This window comes from Notothenia rossii (assembly GCF_949606895.1).
Source record: "Notothenia rossii genome assembly, chromosome: 11".
Lineage (NCBI taxonomy): Eukaryota > Metazoa > Chordata > Actinopteri > Perciformes > Nototheniidae > Notothenia > Notothenia rossii.
The window spans coordinates 51,358,047-51,378,506 of record NC_136910.1 but is presented as its reverse complement, the minus strand read 5'-3'; the positions used below and the strand labels follow the sequence as shown (position 1 = coordinate 51,378,506).

General features: G+C 41.4%; 1 protein-coding gene across 1 annotated transcript in view; it reads right to left on the bottom strand.

Annotated features, from left to right (window-relative positions):
* The window catches only part of rxraa (retinoid X receptor, alpha a), a 103,770-nt gene that overhangs the window by 26,476 nt on the left and 56,834 nt on the right, over positions 1-20,460 (bottom strand). Inside the window, exons 3-4 of the mRNA XM_079659565.1 lie at positions 16,089-16,324; positions 527-677 (exon numbers count right to left, since the gene is read on the bottom strand). Of these exons, the coding sequence (XP_079515691.1) occupies positions 527-677; positions 16,089-16,324 (387 nt within the window). The remainder of the gene's footprint in view (positions 1-526; positions 678-16,088; positions 16,325-20,460) is intronic.

The following is a 20,460-nucleotide window of genomic DNA, read 5'->3' as shown; positions in this document are numbered from 1 at the left end:
CATTCTAACATTAATATATTCATAAGAATGGAAGACAACAAGAATCACAAGAAATCTTTCATTTTTCACATGAAACTAAAAACCCATTAAAACCATAAAATAAAAACCTAATAAAGTGTATTTTTTTTCTTTCAATAAATTTAACTTTTTACCCCAAAACCTTTTACTTGTTGTTTACAAGCCTAGCCTATACATGTCCTGCTCCAAATACAAACACATGTATTCACATAAAGTATAAATAAAGGAAGATAAAGGAACATGTATTATCAAATCATATATTTATATCTAAATAATAATTAAGAAAATAAAAAAATTAAATAAAGTTAATAATTTAACTAATAAATCCCCTTTAATCACATTAAAGGGGATAATAACAAATACAAAAGCTGATTGCAAGACAGTGATGTAAAAAGGAGTCTTAGATATGTCCTTAATATCACCAAGTGAACACTTTACTTTAAATATTAACTTTTTTTGTATCGTGTGCTTTTTCCTGTATACGTGGTCGTTGACTCCCATCACTCACCTGAGGAGCGGTCCCCACAGATGGCGCAGATGTGTTTGGTGAGCGACAGGATGGTGCCTGAGGGCTGGGCGGGAACCTTCATCACGCCGTTGAGGCCCAGCGGGGGCTTGATGTCCTCTGAGCTGCTGACCGAGTTCATCGGAGAGTTTAGCTGGAACATCAACACACACAAACACACACGCCGACAGGTCACAAAGCAGTACGTGATGAACTCATCACAGGTGACATCATACAGCCTGTTAGCCAAGCCTTTCATAAAGTACGGGTCATTTTGGACAATGTCTCCCACCTACTCATTGACATGCTGGTTAGGTCAAAGAGAAGCTATGAGACCCATTCCACCAAGAGTGCCACAGGAAGTCATTCCTGCCTGTGGCATCAGACACAACTCCTGAGGCGTCAGGCACTTTGAGGTAATGTCTGACAGAATCATTTATGTTGTGTTGAATTTGTATGTTAAATGAAGCAACTGTAACCAAACCCTATTGTCCCCTCTGGGAACAAACAATAAAAGCATTATGAATATGATTCGGATGGCGTAGCATTGCTAACTGATGACATTATCTGTTGAATGAGCCCCAGGTCAGCTAAGTTGAAAGAACTAGTTTGTTTACACCAGGGGTGTCCAAACTATGGCCTGGGGGCCCATTTTGAAACGGCCCTCAGATAATTCAAATAGTCTAATGAAATATGTCCCAAAATTCAACTTGTGCTTGTCATATATTGTACTAATTAAATATATATGTACAAATATATATATATCACAGTATTCATGTGTGCCTGCTTTACAAATACATTCAATCATTTAAAGTTGGAAACATTTTCAAACTAATCTTAGTTGATATAAAAAGCATAACACTATTTTTTATAAGCAATCTGAAGCTTCTGTTTTAAGGCTTGAGCTGCAAACTAGATAATTGAAACCCTATGGAGAGCTGTGATGAAGGCTGTTGTGTTTCTTACAGCATCAAGCTTAATTGACCTACATTGGATTGATTTTGCTAACATATAACTTAGCATATGAGGCAATATACCTCACCTCTAGTGAGTGGCCCGGCCTTCTCTGTATGTGGCCCTCGGTGAAAAGAGTTTGGACACCCTGTTTCACACATACTAAATCTAAGTGAAGGCACATCATGAACAATATCATGAACGATTTCCAAAATGTAGAAAGTGAAAATTGTATTTGACTTCTCATTCTTAATGCAGATGGTCAGCATTCCCAGCAGCAGCAGCTCTTTTGCCCTCTTTCATTGCTGCCTCTGGCTCTCTCCTCACTCAGTTTCAGATCTAAATCTGGCACAGCAGGATCCTGCACCGCTCCACCCAAGGAACTCTTTTATTCATGCTCTCTATAAGCCCCGCCAGGCTCCCAAATGTTCAGCGCTAGCATAACTCCACTGCAACATTTAGCAGCAGTGCAGCGGAATAAAGAGACAGCATTTGTTTAAGTAGTGGTGCAACTGCAGCCTGTACTTCAATCACTGGCTCCCCTTCCCTCTCTGAAAAAAAAGCGCTTACATTAAATATAGTGACCTCTCTGTGCTAAAAAGCGTAGAGCAAAGGGAGGGTAATTATTATAACTAGCGCCATGCTGTTTTGCAGAGCAGATAAACGTTGTTGGGGCAGGATATAAATGATCCTGGAACACTAAATGTACTGGATGGAAAAAGAGCGATGGAGATAAAGACGAGCAGCAAATTTTGGGAAAGTAAAAGCACCAGTTTGCTTGACTAGGCTAACGCTACAACGAAATTACACTGGGGGGAAAAGGGGAAATAAAAAGGAATTTATTCAGACAAGTGTACTCTACAAAAAACACAGCTACAGCAGGAGTTGAGGACTTGAGCTCATGTAGCGAAACGTTTTTCATTTGTATTACCACGTTTGTCTAATAGCAAGCAAATAAGTCTCTGCTCTAAATTTAGCAGAGAAACCACTTCTCTCTCTGCTGAAACATCTTGTTTTTATGATGGGGTCTAAAATAGTTTGTTGTCTTCAGCTGTGTTTACGGGGATCTGACAGAGTTAGCTACAAAGTAGAAGAACACAGAGATGTATATACATCACTTTCACAAACATACGGTATATAAACCAAACAGCCACGCAGCACTTATGGATGTTGATTATGTGGCTCCAAATGTCTGCAATGAATAGATTTATTTATCAACTCTGTGGCTGTAACAATGATTCCTTTTCATAACAGAGTATTCTACAGATCATACATATGGTTACCTCGCAAATGAGGTAATGTTCTATTTGTCTGTAAGCAGGATTACGGAAAAACGACTGGACTGATTATCATGAAGCTCGGTAAAAAAGGTGAAGAAATGGGTAGTGACTTCATGGATTCACAGAGTCGAAAACACTTTTTATTTTCCACATATGGAAAGGCCTCGGTACATGTCTGGGCTCTGCGACTGGCTTTCTAACTCATCAAGCCATCCCAGACAAATACTTGTATTATTTGTTTATAAAGTTTCGGGAACACAAATTAAAGGCGGAGATCCAAATCCAGTCAAGCTCCCGACAATGCTGGATTCTACACTTTCCCACAATGCAATTCATCCGCATCTTTGGTTGAGTCATTCGTTATTTACATGACAAAGATCCTCCAAAGCCACAGAGAAGCATTTACTGTTTATGCAGTACATACACATATGCATTCACCTAAACAGAAGCCACATGGCTGTGCATGCACACAGTCGTGCACACCACACACTGGGGACATGTGGCTCCTGGTTTTTCATTTCACCTTACTCTGAGAAAATATCAGCATATACATTGTTGCTTGAAGCTGCCATACACCGTGGTTACAGTGTTTGAAATATTCCAAGCCATGGTGCTTTCTCATCGCATCAAATAGGAACTTCTAGATGTCTTTTGCATCGTTTTATATATTTCCCACGTAATTCAGCATGACATTATGTGCTGTCACGGGAACTCGACTTCAAAAACTGACCAGAATTTCGAATATAAAGATGATGTGGGTTTGGATGCATTTGACTGATGGATCCAATGGTGGGTACAGTGGGATCAAAAGGGTTAAGGTAAGCCCTCCGCTACATGAAAATGTCCAATTCAAACCTGACACCCACACCAGGCCTGCTCTTTACCAGGTTTGTACAGATACACACTGAATGTAATGCAACACACAAACACAAAGCTTAGGGAACACATCTTTTGGGGATTGTATTCAGTGGTACTTTACGATGTCATTAATTGCAAAAGGAAAAAAGATAATCCTTTGCAGAAAATCAAACAAGTGACCAAAGTTTATATTGGAGTGAAACTAAATGTGTCAGTTAAACTACCATACATAAATGTAAATGAGAAACATTATTAATATTAATATATCTTTGCAAAATACTGCCTTGTGCTAAAAAAGCCTTTCTTTCTCACAAGGAATAGGAAGATTTGTGGAAGCTTCGCCAAGTGACAAAAGCACCCGGAAAGAAAAGCTGCATCATTTGTTCTGAATGAGCTTTGGCATCATGTGCACACACCCACATATCTGCACGATGATCCATGCACAGCACACACACACACACACACACACACACACACACACACACACACACACACACACACACACACACACACACACACACACACACACACACACACACACACACACACACACACACACACACACACACACACACACACACACACACACACACACACACACACACACACACACACACACACACACACACTTGAGGTCTTACCTCAGTTAAACGAGTCTTTTCCCCGTGCAGCGCTAACAGAGCTGTCTCCTTTTGCTGCTATCGTCTCTATCAAACCCCTCTTGTCTGCCTGACAGGAAAAGACTCTTCCGCTCACAATCTATTTTCAGTAAACCTGCAACTCAATCTCAGATACATGGCTCCCCACAGTGGGGTAGGCATGCTTTGGGGGGGGGCTTTTCTTTCTCTTCTGCCCCATGGCAATGGAGTCAAGGCAGGGGGGATTAGAGTGGCTCATGACTGGGATTGGAAATAGAATACATGCGCCCTCCCCTCCAACACATACATGTGGTCCTTGACAGGGAGGCATGGCAGCTGTGTGTACAGCCTCATCGTCTTGGGAAACCCCAAGACAATCCTCTGACTACAGACTGTATTTTGAGGAGGAGAAGAAACGTTTTTCACACTGAGGGAGGGAAACAAACGAGGGGCATTTATCATCAAGCACTGGAAATGTAGGACATAAGATTCCCTGCAGTACACTGTACAACACGCTCCAGCTGAATAACATATTTTCATGTGCTGCGGGTGTTACGCAACATGTTGTGGAGGACATTCGATTAGTACATGCAGTACAGTGGGACGCTGTGTCTGCTCGTGGGTGTCAGATTCCGCACAGAATTGATACATGTGATTATGTGTCCTGTGCCACCCGCTGGCGTCTGCGCAAGGCCGCAATTGTCAGACATGTAAAAAAGCGATTAAGAAAGTCTCCCTCGGAGGGCATGGCAACCCTGAAGGGCTGATGGTAAAGATAACAGTTTTCAGACGTCGTGAGTGGGTGCATTGATAAATGGATTCATTCTGAATAGAATGCTTAAAGTGAGATATATATAGTTTGTGTAGCATACTGTATTTGTATTCCCTGGGCATTAATGAAAGAACATGTGATTAGTTTCTTTAGAACTCAGAAAACAATAAGCCTTTTTTGGGTTTAGTCCAAAAACCCTAAGATATTTAATAAACAGTAAGATAAAAGAGATACAAAAAGCAGAAACTACTCATATTTTAGAAAGTGGAACAAAAAACAATATATAATAATATATGGCTGCTTTTAAATTCCTGTCCATAAATTCATTGATTTATATTTGTATCAGTCACTATACTAAAACCATAGGCTCCAACAACAACTAAAAAACAAGGTGTTTCATTCAAAAACCTTAATATATAGACGTCAATCATAATTAATAGATAACTAGTAGATTGAGATCGAATAAATAGATATAATCTCACTAAAAGCATATCAATTACTGCCGTGAATTGCCTGGGCTTAGGTGTCTTAGTAAATCCTAATTCTCTTAAATAGAAAGAACAATCGTGGCAGCAGAGCAGGTCCATTAGTATTCTGTGACAACACACATGGTGGTGAAACGGAGAGAAAGGAGTCGTCCCTGGAGTGAACAGAGGAGAGAAGTAGAGAGGAGCGCAGAGACAGTGGAGGCCTCTGCCTAAGACGGGCTTAGCTTGATTCAGAGTCAGAGCACAGACTTTCCTCATAAAGACACTTCAAAAGGAGACATCAAATCCTAGCACACCGCTCCTCAATGCACAGCCCTCATGTGGAACTCCACTTGCTTGCTTTCCAGTTCAAGGGCACCTTTTTTTAACGCGGAGAAAAGTTATATTCTTTCCAAGCGCCCTCCCAGAATTCCTTCAGAGGCTTTCTATTATGCGAAGGCACAACACGGCCAGGAATAGAATGCTCTACTTTACCGTCACAGCAATTAAGAATTATAATTTGTGGCGAGGAAGAATTTCCAGAGCTTGAATGTGAAGTGCGAGAAGGTGCGAGTGGACAGGATACAAATCTTGTGTTGACACCTCACCAGCTGCCCTCTGAGAGGCGAGGACAGGGATCGGGTCACGATGCGACCACATGATAACCCCGTCACCTTCGACCTCTGACACCTTGTGACAATCACTTCCTTCCAAAAGCAAACTTATCTTCGAGGAACCCGCAGAGTATGGGAGGAATGAGGGAAAACTTTCGCCTCTTACGGGGTGGCAAGTCTTATCCGGATCTGTATGAGCAGAGTTTAGGGATCAGGTTTCCAAACAGGGGGAGTGTTAATGGGGACGCTCTTCTGCAGCCCTTTGGGTATATTCAGAGTACGACACCCTTTGGGATCCATTACAGAACGGTAACGAGTTTGAAAGACACCTGTTTGAACGGACATAGCTAACAAACAAGCAAGAATCACAACAACCAGTAGTTTAGTTATTTGAAGGTACAATTAGGGGTCGTCTGCAAATAGGTTGTACATGTGACACATTTGGAAGTCACAGTCAAGAGAAGGAAATGAAAATGGATGTGAGGCACTATAATATTAAAGGGGCCCCGTGCTTGAGGTGTTTTCTTGTAAACAAACAGAGCTTATGGTGTATGTGCACTTTGCGTGAGATTAATAAAAAAATGACCAACTTGTAAGATAATAGCTCAATAGTGTTATTTAGGTCAAACACTCCAATAGGAAACCTTAAACATTATCCGCGTACATCACAAACACATTAAATGACTGTCCAAAATAACAATATATTAACCACCACTTTGCAGATGGACTGAAACCTCTTCAGCTAAAATGGTATGACTTTGTTTGTAATCCAGATTTCATTTTAACTGCACCTTTTCTTCAATACACATTATTATTGTTCTCAAAGTAAGAATACAATTTGGAAAATGATCTCAATGGGAGCAACAGGATAAAGTAAACTTCGTAGATAGGTCATTAAAAAACCCTTTATTGATGGTGAACAATTATTCCAGGTCGACAATAAGCATGTCATGTTTAATTAAATAGCACTTTAAAGTGTTGAGCTTGCTTTTTACATAAAACAATCATCCTTAAAAGTCTATTTTCGAAATGCTAATACTGCAGACCATTAATAAACTGTTTTGGTGTTGATAGATGTTTATTTTGGATACATGTAAGAGAGGCTAAAATGAAACAAAAGAGATACTTCCCTTACATGTGGACCACAACCTGTGGCTACCAAAAAAAGCATGCATTTTTAATGGCTTATTAACGATCTGTAAGTGGATACATAAACTACTTATTAACCATTAATAAAGTCTTCAGTGACAACATATCAAATCCTTTCGAGGCCTGCCCTATTGTAGAGTAGCTCTGAGATGATTGCCAGTCGGCTCTAATAAAACGCTTTTCTCTCCCGGTGGATAGAATTCGGAGGAAGCAGACATTATTCTAGACAGCTCGGAGGTTTCCAACACTCGCCCCATGCTGCGTCGCAACAGATAACATGAATCATCCAAAGCACTGCTGGCGCTTGTGCGTGAGTGCGTGTGGGTTTTGTAAGAAACTTTTTTTACAGTGAAAAGAGGATATTAAGAGTATCATTGCTACGAAAGGCAGTGAGCCATGCAGCAATGGAGTGGGCATACGAGGAGTGACTTTCAGCTGTTGTCTCCCCTCAGCCGTAAGTGTGTGTGTGTGTGTGTGTGTGTGTGTCTGTGTGTGTGTGTGTGTGTGTATGTGTGTATGTGTGTGTGTGTGTGTGTGTGTGTGTGTGTGTGTGTGTGTGTGTGTGTGTGTGTATGTATGTGTGTGTGTGTGTGTGTGTGTGTGTGTGTGTGTGTGTGTGTGTGTGTGTGTGTGTGTGTGTGTGTGTGTGTGTGTGTGTGTGTGTGTGTGTGTGTGTGTGTGTTTACCTTAGTTTTTTTAGCATCCATGTGTGTGCACATAGGGGTTGGGTATGCATAGTGTATTTTTATTTCTGGAGTTATGCGTGTGTTCCTGCTTATTATCTTCTGGACTTATGGATGTGTGCATGCATGCATGTTTACTACTGTGTCCTTTGGGCTTGGTGTGAGGGTGGATGAGCATCAGGGTGTTTTTTTATATTATTATTGTAAACAGTGCTGCTCCTACCACTGACACAGCAGCTCTTAAAACCCTGGAGTCTCTCTCCTTTCACTCCAGACTTCTCCTATGTCTGTTTCTTATCCTCATCACTATATAAATGTTTCATTGAGTGTTTGAATTGTGACAATCTCTTTCCTTTCCTTCTTTCGGATATACATCACAATATTTACTTTTACCCTAACCTGTTTGGATTGGTTTTAAAGATTAGTTTTGAAAAATGTCAATCAAACTTTATTTTATTTATTGGTTAACTATTTCAAAAGTCCATGTAGTAACCAAATGACACATCAACACATCATTCTATTTTCTTGGAGTCAGAGTTCAGCGGATTCCCAATCATCATAACTGATCAATCAATGGGTTACCTTTCAGTCTGTCTAACTTCATGTTTAAAATGACTTTGCAGACATTTACATGTTGTGATTGACAGATTTTGAGCAAAAATCCTAACCTGTTTTCCAAAATGTAGTTTCACTTTATTCAGTGGCATTTTCATCCATCTGGTTTAGTGTTTAGTAAGAATGGGTATGGGAAAGTACACATTTTATTATCGTCACTGCCATGTGGGAAAACCTGGTTCATAAGTTCAAAACTGTTTATAAATTGTATAACACACCTTTATGTTGATGTGGATGTGATAATGCTCATATATGTAATCTGCCTGTCATACAGGGATTCATTAAAGTGTTTCCATTGTCCATTACAAGTCCTCCCGCAATTAACTGAGCATCCATTTCCTTTGTCAAATAAGCGATTCATATTTCCATTTTCCAACTGTAAATCAACCTGTGAGTATTCCACTACTGTTTCCACTGCCCTCTGGTATATCCTCCAGCAAGTCCTTGAAAATTGTCCAACATATCACTAAGTGATGGATCAAGTATTTTTAGTGTCAAAACGACCATCCAGTGATTCATTTTCCAAGTGCGTCCATTACCATCAAGCCATTCATCATACTAGCGTCGTCTTGGATGCTACATGGAAAATGAACAGAGTGCCATTTATTTTTGCCAAATAGCACACAATCCAGCAGGAAGTTACATTTAGATTGATTACCTTCTTCAAGTAATTTGGTTATCCACTGTCCACTTTCCAGCAGATAAAGACTGACAAATCCACTATCATTTTGTTCAACATTCCAAGATTTGTACCTCATTAGCATGTAACGCTGGCATTGGTTCATTGGTATTTTTCCTGACCACTAACAAACTAATCTGGTGTATTGATTAATGCTTTAGTATTAATCAGTGTTATCCAATGAGAAAGTGATCTTAAAATACAAAAAGGGGGGGGGGGGGGGGGCTGATTCACACAAATTCTGGCAGACGTAATATAGTGTGGTGTCAAATCAGTGTTTCTTTTACTTGTTTTGGGCCGATGCCTGAAATGACTTGACACTTGTGAATGTTCGAAGAAGCTAAATTAAACTACTTAACATCGTCACGCATAAGTTAGCTTGGCGGTGTTGACGTTAAGTTGCATTTACCTTCGAAAGTTAGAAAATTAGTTTTCATTTTGGGAGAATAGGTGTCCGAACAAAACATGTAAGTATCATAAATGTATATTTTCCAAAGATCTTATTTTCTGCTTAATGCCAATTGAAAAATCGAATTATTTTTTGACCAGGGACCCCTTGCGATTCTAACTTCCAGGATGTACAACAATATTAAGTCATCACTGCACCCCTTTGTTAATGTGTACCCATTATTTGATCTATTGTATGAACATGGTACAAAAACAGTCAGTCGGTCTTGTCAGTGCATTTATTATCGTTCAGCAATGTTATTTTTTAAACTGTTGATAAAAAGAGGTTTGCCTCCTCCTTTCTTTACAAACCCTATGCCTATACATTCTTCTGAGACCAACTTTTTTTAGCACAGCTACAGGTTTTACAGGTGTGTTAAAAGTAGAATTAGTCATAAAGTTATAGTTCACTGACAGGCCACAGCATACATGCCTGTCCGCAGTCAGTGTTGAGTTGCTGTAAGATCACACCACCAGATGCAATTAAAACCCTATAGGGATTATCTGAAACTCTAAAATAAATGCGTGCCCCTGAGGCTTTTAAACCGCAACGTCTAGAGCCGGCATTAGGAGGCGTCTCTCTGAAACTAAAGCCTAATGTTACTGTTTGGATTCCGTATAGCTGCCGTCTCGTAAATGGCTCGTCTCCTGTGTGGCCCCCATCAAGTCAGAACACACAGACAGACTCCAGCGCTATCACCCTCAGACTGTCAGTTCTTAAATGATGGCCTATGGTCTGTGAGAACAAGTAACGGTTAAAAAAAGCCATTGGAAAGTACCTTTGCTTTAGCAGCTCCATGGTGCGTTCCTAGGTATTTCAATGTCCACTACATTACCACTAGGTTTCAGCAAGTGTTCTGCTTTTACAGGATATACGGTTATGTTCTTGTTCACTGACTCTACTTTCTGTACTTTTACGACTGTCAGCGTCATCTACCAAAGCAAAACATCCTGCACACAAAAGCCTTCTAGGGAAAGAAAAGAGAATTTGATCCCTGGACTCCTGGAACAGTTTTAATACGAAACAGATGCAGGACATTTGCATTAATAGCAACAACAGTATGGGAAACTATTTGATAGGGTTTATTTTTACCAACAGGAACATTTTCTGATGTTTTCTTTGCAGTAAACTAAGAACTAAGGGACACAACTAAATGTATTTTGCACATTAGTTACACATCAGCGAGCTACCATTGCTGGGGGAAAAAGTGGTCTCTAAAACGGCTTGTAATTGCTACCTGGAGACAGCTTCGGCTAAAACAAATTATGCACCCCCCCACCACCCCACCTCATCCATTTTAGGGTTGATTGACGTTAGAGAGCCTTAACTGTTCTCCTGGGACGCTACACACAGCCCCTTTGTGTGGCCATTAGAGCCATGCAACCATGATGTCATGCAGAGTGACTACAGCGAGGTCCATCAAAGACCAGAGCAGCGGAATGGACCTTTAGTACTCGCACACAGGAAGGGGCTGAGGTCCACGACGCTCCCCCCCTCTTCTCCTCTCTTTCTCTTGAGTGTGTTGTGCTTCAGTCTCCTAGCGACCCTCGCCTAAATACGAGGTACCCGAGACGGGCTCATGACATCACCAACGCCGCTCATTTATAACTTATTAAGGCCGTGTTCAATTCCTTGTAAAACATTCACACCTTTTCCACATTAGTGTTTTTCTGTGTCTTTGCTTCATACAGTATATGTATTTCTTTGGCCTCTTGCGAGACACTGGAGACTTGTCGTTGGTTTAGTGTTCTCAGGAACGTTTCTATGGGATAGCGAAAAAGCCAGAGGGGTACAGATTGAAGGAGTCGCAGTGGTTCGGCAGAAAACAACAGCCAGACAACTCTAACCATTGTCTTCGGGAGGGTAGAATGTGTCTCGACCCTGAGTGTAATCCCTTCCAGCTGCTTGGAGAGTTGTGTTGCCTGTGATCGAATGATAGTCTGTGTCTTCAAGGAGTTCTAGACCACAGATTCGACCACTGATGGGACTGATCCTATTGGTGGCCTGGCACCACACCCGTGATAAGTTCCCCGGGGCAGAAATGACAAACCTAAAAACGGCAAAACCACCTAAATAAAGACAAAATGCATTGCAGACAAAGCTGTTGTGTTGAAACATGTGTGTGTGACCCTCCTCAGAACAATGCAGATCTGATTTTCAACGATATATATAGCCAGGACACACAGACTCGACAAGACACACTTAGTATGCAACCACAGCATGTCAGTGTGTCTGGATGTTGGGGAAAGAGCTCAAGGGGAAGTACCGTTGTTTGAGATGTAAGAATTGGCAGATGATAAAGGACCGTCTCTCTCTTTACATGTGGTTTGGCTGACTGAGGATGTCATATTCCAGTAAGAATAGGAGTTCTGTTCATCCCATCTTCAGCTTCCATCATCTTGTAATTTAAGTCTTTGATGTAGGGGATAGATAAAGCTCATTGTTTTCACCGATTACCATTCGAAATGCACATGTTTTAACCAGAACCACCAGAGTGGTTGAATAACTTTTCTATCTGGATTATATTATAATCTTAGAGTTGAGTTGTATTCTAACAGTAGACGCTGATGATTGTAGTTGATGGTAAACTAGGTCTACCAAGACAACTTCCTCCAATGGGAGAATATGAATTAACCTTTCCTTAATAAGAAAGTCAGTAAGAACGAAGTAAACAGGAAAAATAACCATAGTGCGATGACCTTTTCTATGATTTTGATCTTCTATGAGCTATGCGAATGACCTTGAATAGGAAGAATTCAACGTATGTAATTTACAAAATGTGTGGCCACATGAAAGAGAGTTGACAGTCAGTAAGTGTTTCCATGCTTATGTGCTTAGGTGTGTGTGTGTTCTTAGCATAGGCGGGGAACTTGTAATAGCCTCTGGGTGGTTGAGTGGGGAGGAGGCTATGCTGTGATCCCGTTCCAGTCAACTGCTCATGAAAACAGCAAGTCAGCCGAGTGTTAAGAGCAAGTGGCATTCGCCGTTTGACTCAGATCACGTCTCCTCACAAGTGCTGCGCCTCGCGACCACAGGGCCCTGACACCGGCTTTGACCTCTGAGCCGCACCAGCCACATCAAACTGCCGTACCCCGCCTTCGCCGAGCAATCGTGAGCAGCTTCGATGGTCTCAGTTATGCAAACGTTCACCCTTAACGGCTCAAATCTTCAAACATGAGTACCTGTCAGATTTGTAGCTGAGTTGTACTTGAAATGTTTCAACACTAGCACTCATACGGCACTAGAGTTTAGGTGGAATAACCTCAACTGTGTTTTATTCTTATATTTGGGTAATTAAAAAGGCAGTTTTTGACTTAAATCCTGCTATTTAGCATTTATGAATAGAATAATTATAATTGGTTTGTATCACACTATTGTGTAGTTGAATGCAGGTAAGGTGTTCATTTATGCATTTGTCAACACCTATAACCTATAATTGAAGGCTGGTGTATAAACATATTAAAGATAATATAGGGAAAATACAGTTCTAATTATATAAAAATGTATGTAGCAGAAGTTCTAAGACATGTACAGTTAATTAATAAAACATTTAAAACTGTATTTTTTGTGTGTTGCTTAAACCGTTTATTATATTGTTGTACTGCTTACTGCTAAACATGGTAAATAGGGGGACTTAAAGGGAGGTGTTAGCCAAACTACTATATTGCCTCACTTGTTAATGTACATGTCGAAGTGTCTTTCTGTAAAATACTGACCATACATTTCTCTTAGTACTTACAATACTTCCTGCTATAGTCACACAATACAGTCATTACTGAAAAAATATATTGGTTTAATTTGACTACTTTACCGCAAACTGGCAAATTGAAACGGGTGGTAAGCCTTACAAAAAAAAGGGAGGTGCTCATTTCCCCACCCTAATCTTACCCGTCCCAACTATAACCCCTTGCTGTGAGAAGGGTTGATGAAAGCCATGTTTGTACTTCTCAAATGATTATATTGTCTCACTATTGAAACGAAATTGAACGCATCAGAAGTAGTATCGTTTTTCGTTACCTCGCCCTTTCATTTCAGGATCTTAGGCTGCCCTATATTAGTCACATCAATACCTGTATTTCACAACTTTGAGAGTAAATTATGAATAGCACAAATTGTTATAACAAAAATAAAAGTGATGGCAATGGACCTTTTTGGTAGCAATTGACTCGGATACCAGCTGTTTCAGCAAGTAAAATACAACACAGCACTGTAGAGCACTGGAAACCAGACATGACCCATAACATAAGTCAAATACATGCTGTAATTACTGTACATACAGTATTAAAACTGGTAGAAGCAGCTGTTTCCTGCTCTTTATACAGCTGGTAGAAATGACAGGATTGGCCAAGCTGCAGTACGTTTAAATACTACAAAGAGGAAAGCACATCTTCTGTAAAGCGTGTAATACTTGCCGTCATGATGCACGTAATTTCTACATATTTAACATTAGTACTAGTAAAATAATCAGTTAAGCTCCCGGTATAGATTATTCAAATAAGACTGAGACAGACAACTGTAACGTTTGCTACCTAAATATCCAACCTGCATACCAAGTGTGCCGCTCCGGGACAGAAACAGCAGCGCAGATCAAAGTGTTGGAATTGAAAAATGTCGAAGAACCAGAAAAAAGAGGCGGCTGCCGAAGGGGGGGGAAGGCTTTCTAGCAATGAAAGATTCTGGCCGCTTTCTGAAAGTGCCCCTAATCCAGCCTTAACTCCATTACATGTGGGACACTTCGGCGATAAGCCCAACAATAGCAAAGAGAGCCCATCCCAAATAGCATCACGTTTGCCGACACACTAGAAACACAATTATTCACAAACACAAAAAAAGGGCAGTTATTGCATTTTAGGGGGGAAACAATTTCAATTTCAGATATGGCTCCAGATGGAAACTGGGCCACTGCCGGCTTTCATGTCTTAATTGTGTGTGTGTGTGTGTTTTTTTTAATACCAAAGGATTATTGATGGAACAAAATAAACGGCAAAGACAGAGAGACAGGAAATGGAGATAGTGTAAAACAGACAAGGAATAACAAAATGTGAAAAGGGAAGAAAAGAAGAAATAGGACAGCCAGAGAGAAGCAGAATGAAAGATAGAGACGAGCTCAAAAAATGGCTGGAGAGACTGACAAATAGAGCAGAGATATAGGAGAAGGAGTGACAGAGTAAAGTACTGTGCAATCCCAGTTGAATAGGCCTTGATTAACTGTGGCATTGGGGTCAAAGTGGAGCCTCTGTCTGCTGGGGCCTGGCTTAGGAAAATCATACTATATATGTGTGTGTGTGTGTGTGTGTGTGTGTGTGTGTGTGTGTGTGTGTGTGTGTGTGTGTGTGTGTGTGTGTGTGTGTGTGTGTGTGTGTGTGTGTGGTGTGTGTGTGTGTGTGTGTGTGTGTGTGTGTGTGTGTGTGTGTGTGTGTGTGTGTGTGTGTGCGTGCGTGCATGTCCTAGCATTACTATACTTGTGGGGACCCAAATCTGTTTACACAGTCACGTGTGGGGACTGGCTTCCCTTATGGGGACAAATTGGAGGTCCCCATGAGGGGAATCATTAATTTTAGGGTGAAGACTTGGTTAGGGTTAGGGTTAGGGTAAGGTTAAGGGTAAGGTTAAGGGTTAGGCATGTGTTGGTTATGGTTAAGGTTAGGATAAGTCTCCAGAAAATGCATGTAAGTCAATGTAATGTCCCCTGAAGTGATGTATACATGGTGTGTGTGTGTGTGTGTGTGTGTGTGTGTGTGTGTGTGTGTGTGTGTGTGTGTGTGTGTGTGTGTGTGTGTGTGTGTGTGTGTGTGTGTGTGTGTGTGTGTGTGTGTGTGTGTGTGTGTGTGACTGTAATTTGCACTACTGAGACATGTGATTACAGTTTGTAAGAGATACAATTCAACAGTTTTTTTACTGGTTAGTTTATAGGGCATCTTTATATCTGTGTGAAAACACTGCAAGACCTTATGAAACCACCTTGAACTACATATGCTTGTGCAGTGTACCATTTGACTCGGCAGTGTAATCTCAAATTGCATGGAGCAGCTGTGCTCTCATCGGAAGTGAAAACCACTGTTAGCTAACTGGCTATCTAGCTAACTGGCTATCTAGCTAACTGGCTATCTAGCAATGCAATCACGGCATTCCAGCTGCTTCCATTATGGTGAAATGGGAATTGTTGAGTGTAAGAAATGTTGAGCTTTCCACACGTTCAAACTAAATAAGTGTCCATCCAGGTTCTCATAGTGCACTGCATTTTGGCATACTTACCATTGGAACGCAGTAATGCACTTGAAATAGCAAAAGTAAGTAAAGAAGTACACAAAATGAGACAAAACATGTGTCTAACTAAGCAACTGTAATAAAACACACTTTTTACAAGTTTGTATATGCACTTATCTGCGAGTCTGTGACAGGCCTTACCTGGGGGCTAAGGCTGGGGCCGTATCCCATACCAGGCGAGTTCATGGAGTGGGGGCCCATCGGTGAGCTGATGACGGAGAAGGGTGATGTCAAGCCGTTCATGGGCGAACCCAGCGAGCTGATGGGAGAGTGCAGGGAGCCCGAGTGCCCCATGGACGGGCTTAATAGAGACGGGTGCATTCCTCTGTGGGATGTGGGTGAGCCCAGGGGTGACGAGGTCATATGGCCTGACGAATCTGGTTGGTAAAAATAAAAAAACATTAGACAGATTCATTGGTTTTTGCTGAACAGTTTTATAACTTTCGCAGCTTTAATCTTTTTGACCACATCTTTTTCTCAACGTGTTGTTTATGTACACCTTAAGATTGATTAAAAGGACATTTTCACACTTTTTTTCTTCCTTAAAGTGGTTGGCACCAAGTATCAAACACATGTGGTGAAGTGTGAAAGCAGATGTTAGATCTCAGAACGGTTCAGGGAAATTGCAACTTGGCAAAAAACATGGAAGACAAATCAGACGATTTTTAAATGTCTATAAGTGTTTGTCTGTCCCTGTATGAAGGGTTTACCTCATCCCAAGTGCTTCCCTCAGGGATCTATTTGGACAGGATGTATATCTATAATGTATGTGGTTGGTGAATGGAGTAGTGGGCCCCGGAGAGCGAGGGGAAATCTGTAGCGACATTGAAGTCAGAGGTAGCTGTAACGATAAGGTCATGTGTAATGTATAAGAGCTCAAGTGCTGAGTCTAATCCTGACGGAAAGGGCCCGTCCCATCAGCTGTCAACACAGAAGATACGGGACGGGCGGGAACGCGAGCGCAGGCGGAGGATATATTGCAGAGAATTTGAAGACAGGTTGAATTTGCACCGATATAAACTCTTTTCCTCCCGTCTCGTCTTTTGCCCGTTTTATCTGTATTTACTTCAATTCTTATCCTTTCTCTTTTCTACTCCTGTGATACATGATGGAAGATGGATCACTTGCTTCCATTTATTTTCTTATATTTCCTTTCAAGTGTCTAATGTTAAGTGTTTTCTTTGCTCAGCTCTTACACAATGCAAATTATGAAAATGAGAAGAAAAAAAGAAGGAATAAAGGATACAGAGTCCCATGCCAGATAAGAAGATGCATATAGAACTATATTTTCCCTATATAATACAAAAATAATAATTGCAGTCAGATGAAGTTATATAAGGCAATATTTAGTTGCACCTCGTGACTATGGCAATACAATTATTTAAAAACCCTCCATTTGACATAACACCACTTAAGTTCACCTCTGATAAGCCCTCTGTCCCGACATACCCTTCTCTTTCACCCTGTCCTATTTTGACACTGCAACTTTGTGCAGCGGGGACGTGTTATGTAATAAGTGTGGCTTGTCTGTCACACTCCCACGTTTTCATAAGTGACCAGGTTCCTGCGTTTCCTCGCAACAGAATGAAAAACTGATGGATGGCTCAATTAGATGACAGCCCGGTCCACTTCAGTTCACGGCTTGTGTGCTTCGTTTCCATCCCAGCTGACTTTACTGGATTCCTTTTATTAGTGCGTGTGTGTTCTTTGTGGAGGACAAAATAAAAAGGGAATCTTTGCATTGGATACCCCCCTGCATCAGCAATCCTCAGAGCAGCAACCTAGCTGGCAGCTCCGCCAAGCCAAACACTTCCTGCACATCCTGCTTGCCTCACAAGCACTTCCTGCAAGCGCACACATACACAAATGGGCCCCGTCCTTTTGAAAACAAACATGCATCCTTCTTAATAAAGGGCTAACAACGGCTCTGCATCGAGTTGTATTAGTTCAGTGTTTAATCCTCTCACTGATACCCCTCGAGCTTCTCCTCCTCTGATTACTTTTTTCCCCCTAAAATGCGCCCACACACAAGAAATGTAATAAATAAATAAAAAAAGCTCTCCCTGATCCATCAATTCCCATAACCCTTTGCCAATTGGGTTTTAATTCAGGCAGATGGAGAGAGCTGTGGTATTAGGGTTGCCAATCTGCCATTGTGGGTCTCAGCAGGGGGGGAGCTCGGCTGACAAGAGTCCCAGCAAGGCCCCCTCTGGAGGGGGGTGACGGAGACGGGCTGGGAGGTAGATCACACTGTTTACATCTCTCTCTCGCTCTCTACCCCATTCAATCATGAGGTCTCTCACTCTCTTTTTCGGGAGAAGAGGAAAGAACCAGAGCAGAACATTATCCCATCATTCCTTCTGATCTTCTTTTCCAAATGAACATGTAATGCAATCTGGTCATATTGAATGGCCCTATTTGTTAAAAGTCACTCCGAATATAAAGATATCTCACAGCAAAGTGTGTGTGTGAGAGAGAGAGAGAGAGAGAGAGAGAGAGAGAGAGAGAGAGAGAGAGAGAGTGAGAGTGTGTGTGTGTGTGTGTGTGTGTGTGTGTGTGTGTGTGTGTGTGTGTGTGTGTGTGTGTGTTTATTCTTGTTGGAGTTGGGTTGCCAGTGTAGGATTACAGCAGGATGAAAAGGCCTCTGTCCTAATCCTCCCCAGAGAGGAGGAGAGGAGGGGAGAGGAGAGGAGAAAAGAGGAGAGGAAGCAAGTAGATGAGAAATGAAGAGGAAAGAGAGGAGGAGAAGATATAGGATGAGGAGAGAAAACCACACGAGTAGAGGAAAAAAGTGAATGAGAAGAGAAGGGGAGAGGAAGACATTAGAGTAGAGAGGAGGAAACAAGGAGATGAGAAGAGAGAAGAGGAAAAGGCATTTTAAGAAAGGAAAAACAAGAGAAGGATTACAAAGAGATGAGAAGAGAGGAGAAGAGAGGACGACATTAGAGGAGAGGAAACAAGGAGAAATGAAAAAAGGAGGAGAGAGAAGAGGAGAAGACATTAGAGGGGAAACAAATAGAGGAGAGGAAACAAGAAAACAAGAGAAGAGGAGACGATAAAAGGGGTAAGGAGGATAGGGGGAATATATTAATTATTGAGTAATTTTAAATACAGTAAAGTTGTCACAATGATACTCTGACTGTACTTTCTCACATGCGACCCGTGGAAGTGAAAAGTGATACATGATTTACCAGCGGTCGTGAGAAAACATGGCGAATGAAAAGACTTCCTGCATAATCTCATAAAATACACATGCCCTCCAGATTAGATAAGAGTGTGTAAAAAAAGCAAAGCAGTGAGCACGGGCGAAGCAGGGTAATAAAAACAACCGAGGCCTCCGAGAACTGAGTCGCAGTCGTCCACAAAAAGCTCCAGTCGTGTTTAGATAGGGGTTGAAGTGCTTCTGTGCCTCTGCCCGTCAATTGGCCAGGATCGCTAGGCACACAAAAGCACAACTGACAGCTACAAATAAGCAAATTAGGGCCCATCTTCCAGGCAGGCGCAGACAGAGCCGGCCACTTATCACTTCTGTAGTCCATACAAGCATCTCCTATTTCTAAACAATGTTCCCCTCCCTCGCTCTCGCCTTTCTCAAGCTTTTGTTCCGACGTTGGGTGTGATTACACGGAGGAACATTTGCCAATTTGTGTTCTGCCTGTTGCTGGCTCGTGCATTTGGAATATGATAAATGGATGATTGAGACGAGGACGGATGATGACATGAAAGGGGACGATTTTTAACAGGAAAAATGACAGCGTTCATCCAAACGCTTCAAACAACCTTTGTTTACGGATTTCTGACTGGTGAGCTGTCGCGGTTGGGATGTATGGCCGTCCTTTCCAGAAAAATAACACCATCAGTCATTGGTTCAGCTACAAAAAGGAATAAATACATATTCAAAGTTTGTTATGAATGAAAGAAAATGGTGTTCTCACAACATGTTGTGATTTCCACAGAAGGATACATGTGTTTTGAATGTAAGTTTGATCGAGGCAGCACAGTGATAGAGGTCAAACTGCTTGTTTTGGCCTTTATAAAAATCACTTTAAAACAAAAGTTGTATTTGTTGGATCCCCCTTTTCATAATGTTGTCTCACACTATATCTACTTTCTAAATGCCCATCTGATATGTAGTTTGATATGCTTGCTAAGGCACAGAAGCCTATGTGTATGGCACTAAAGTACCTCATAAATTGACTTGAATACACTGTATCTGATGAACTCTTCAGGACTGAAAGGAATCCAGAAGGGACAATCCCTCTCGTTGAAAAGCTCATATGCAAATGCAATCAGATATGAAAGGTTAAAAACCAAAAGATTATAATCCACTGCCCTATCAGGGATTGTATACAGACTACAAATGGCTCAGCTCACTGCAGATCTCACACCAATGGTTGCACTTACCAACCCATGAGCTCGAGTGGCCTCTGCCAACAGCAAAGCATGATGCATTATAGATGGGAAGTGCACCCCCACACCCCCATGTTAGCCTGAAGTATCCCGAGCGCAGATG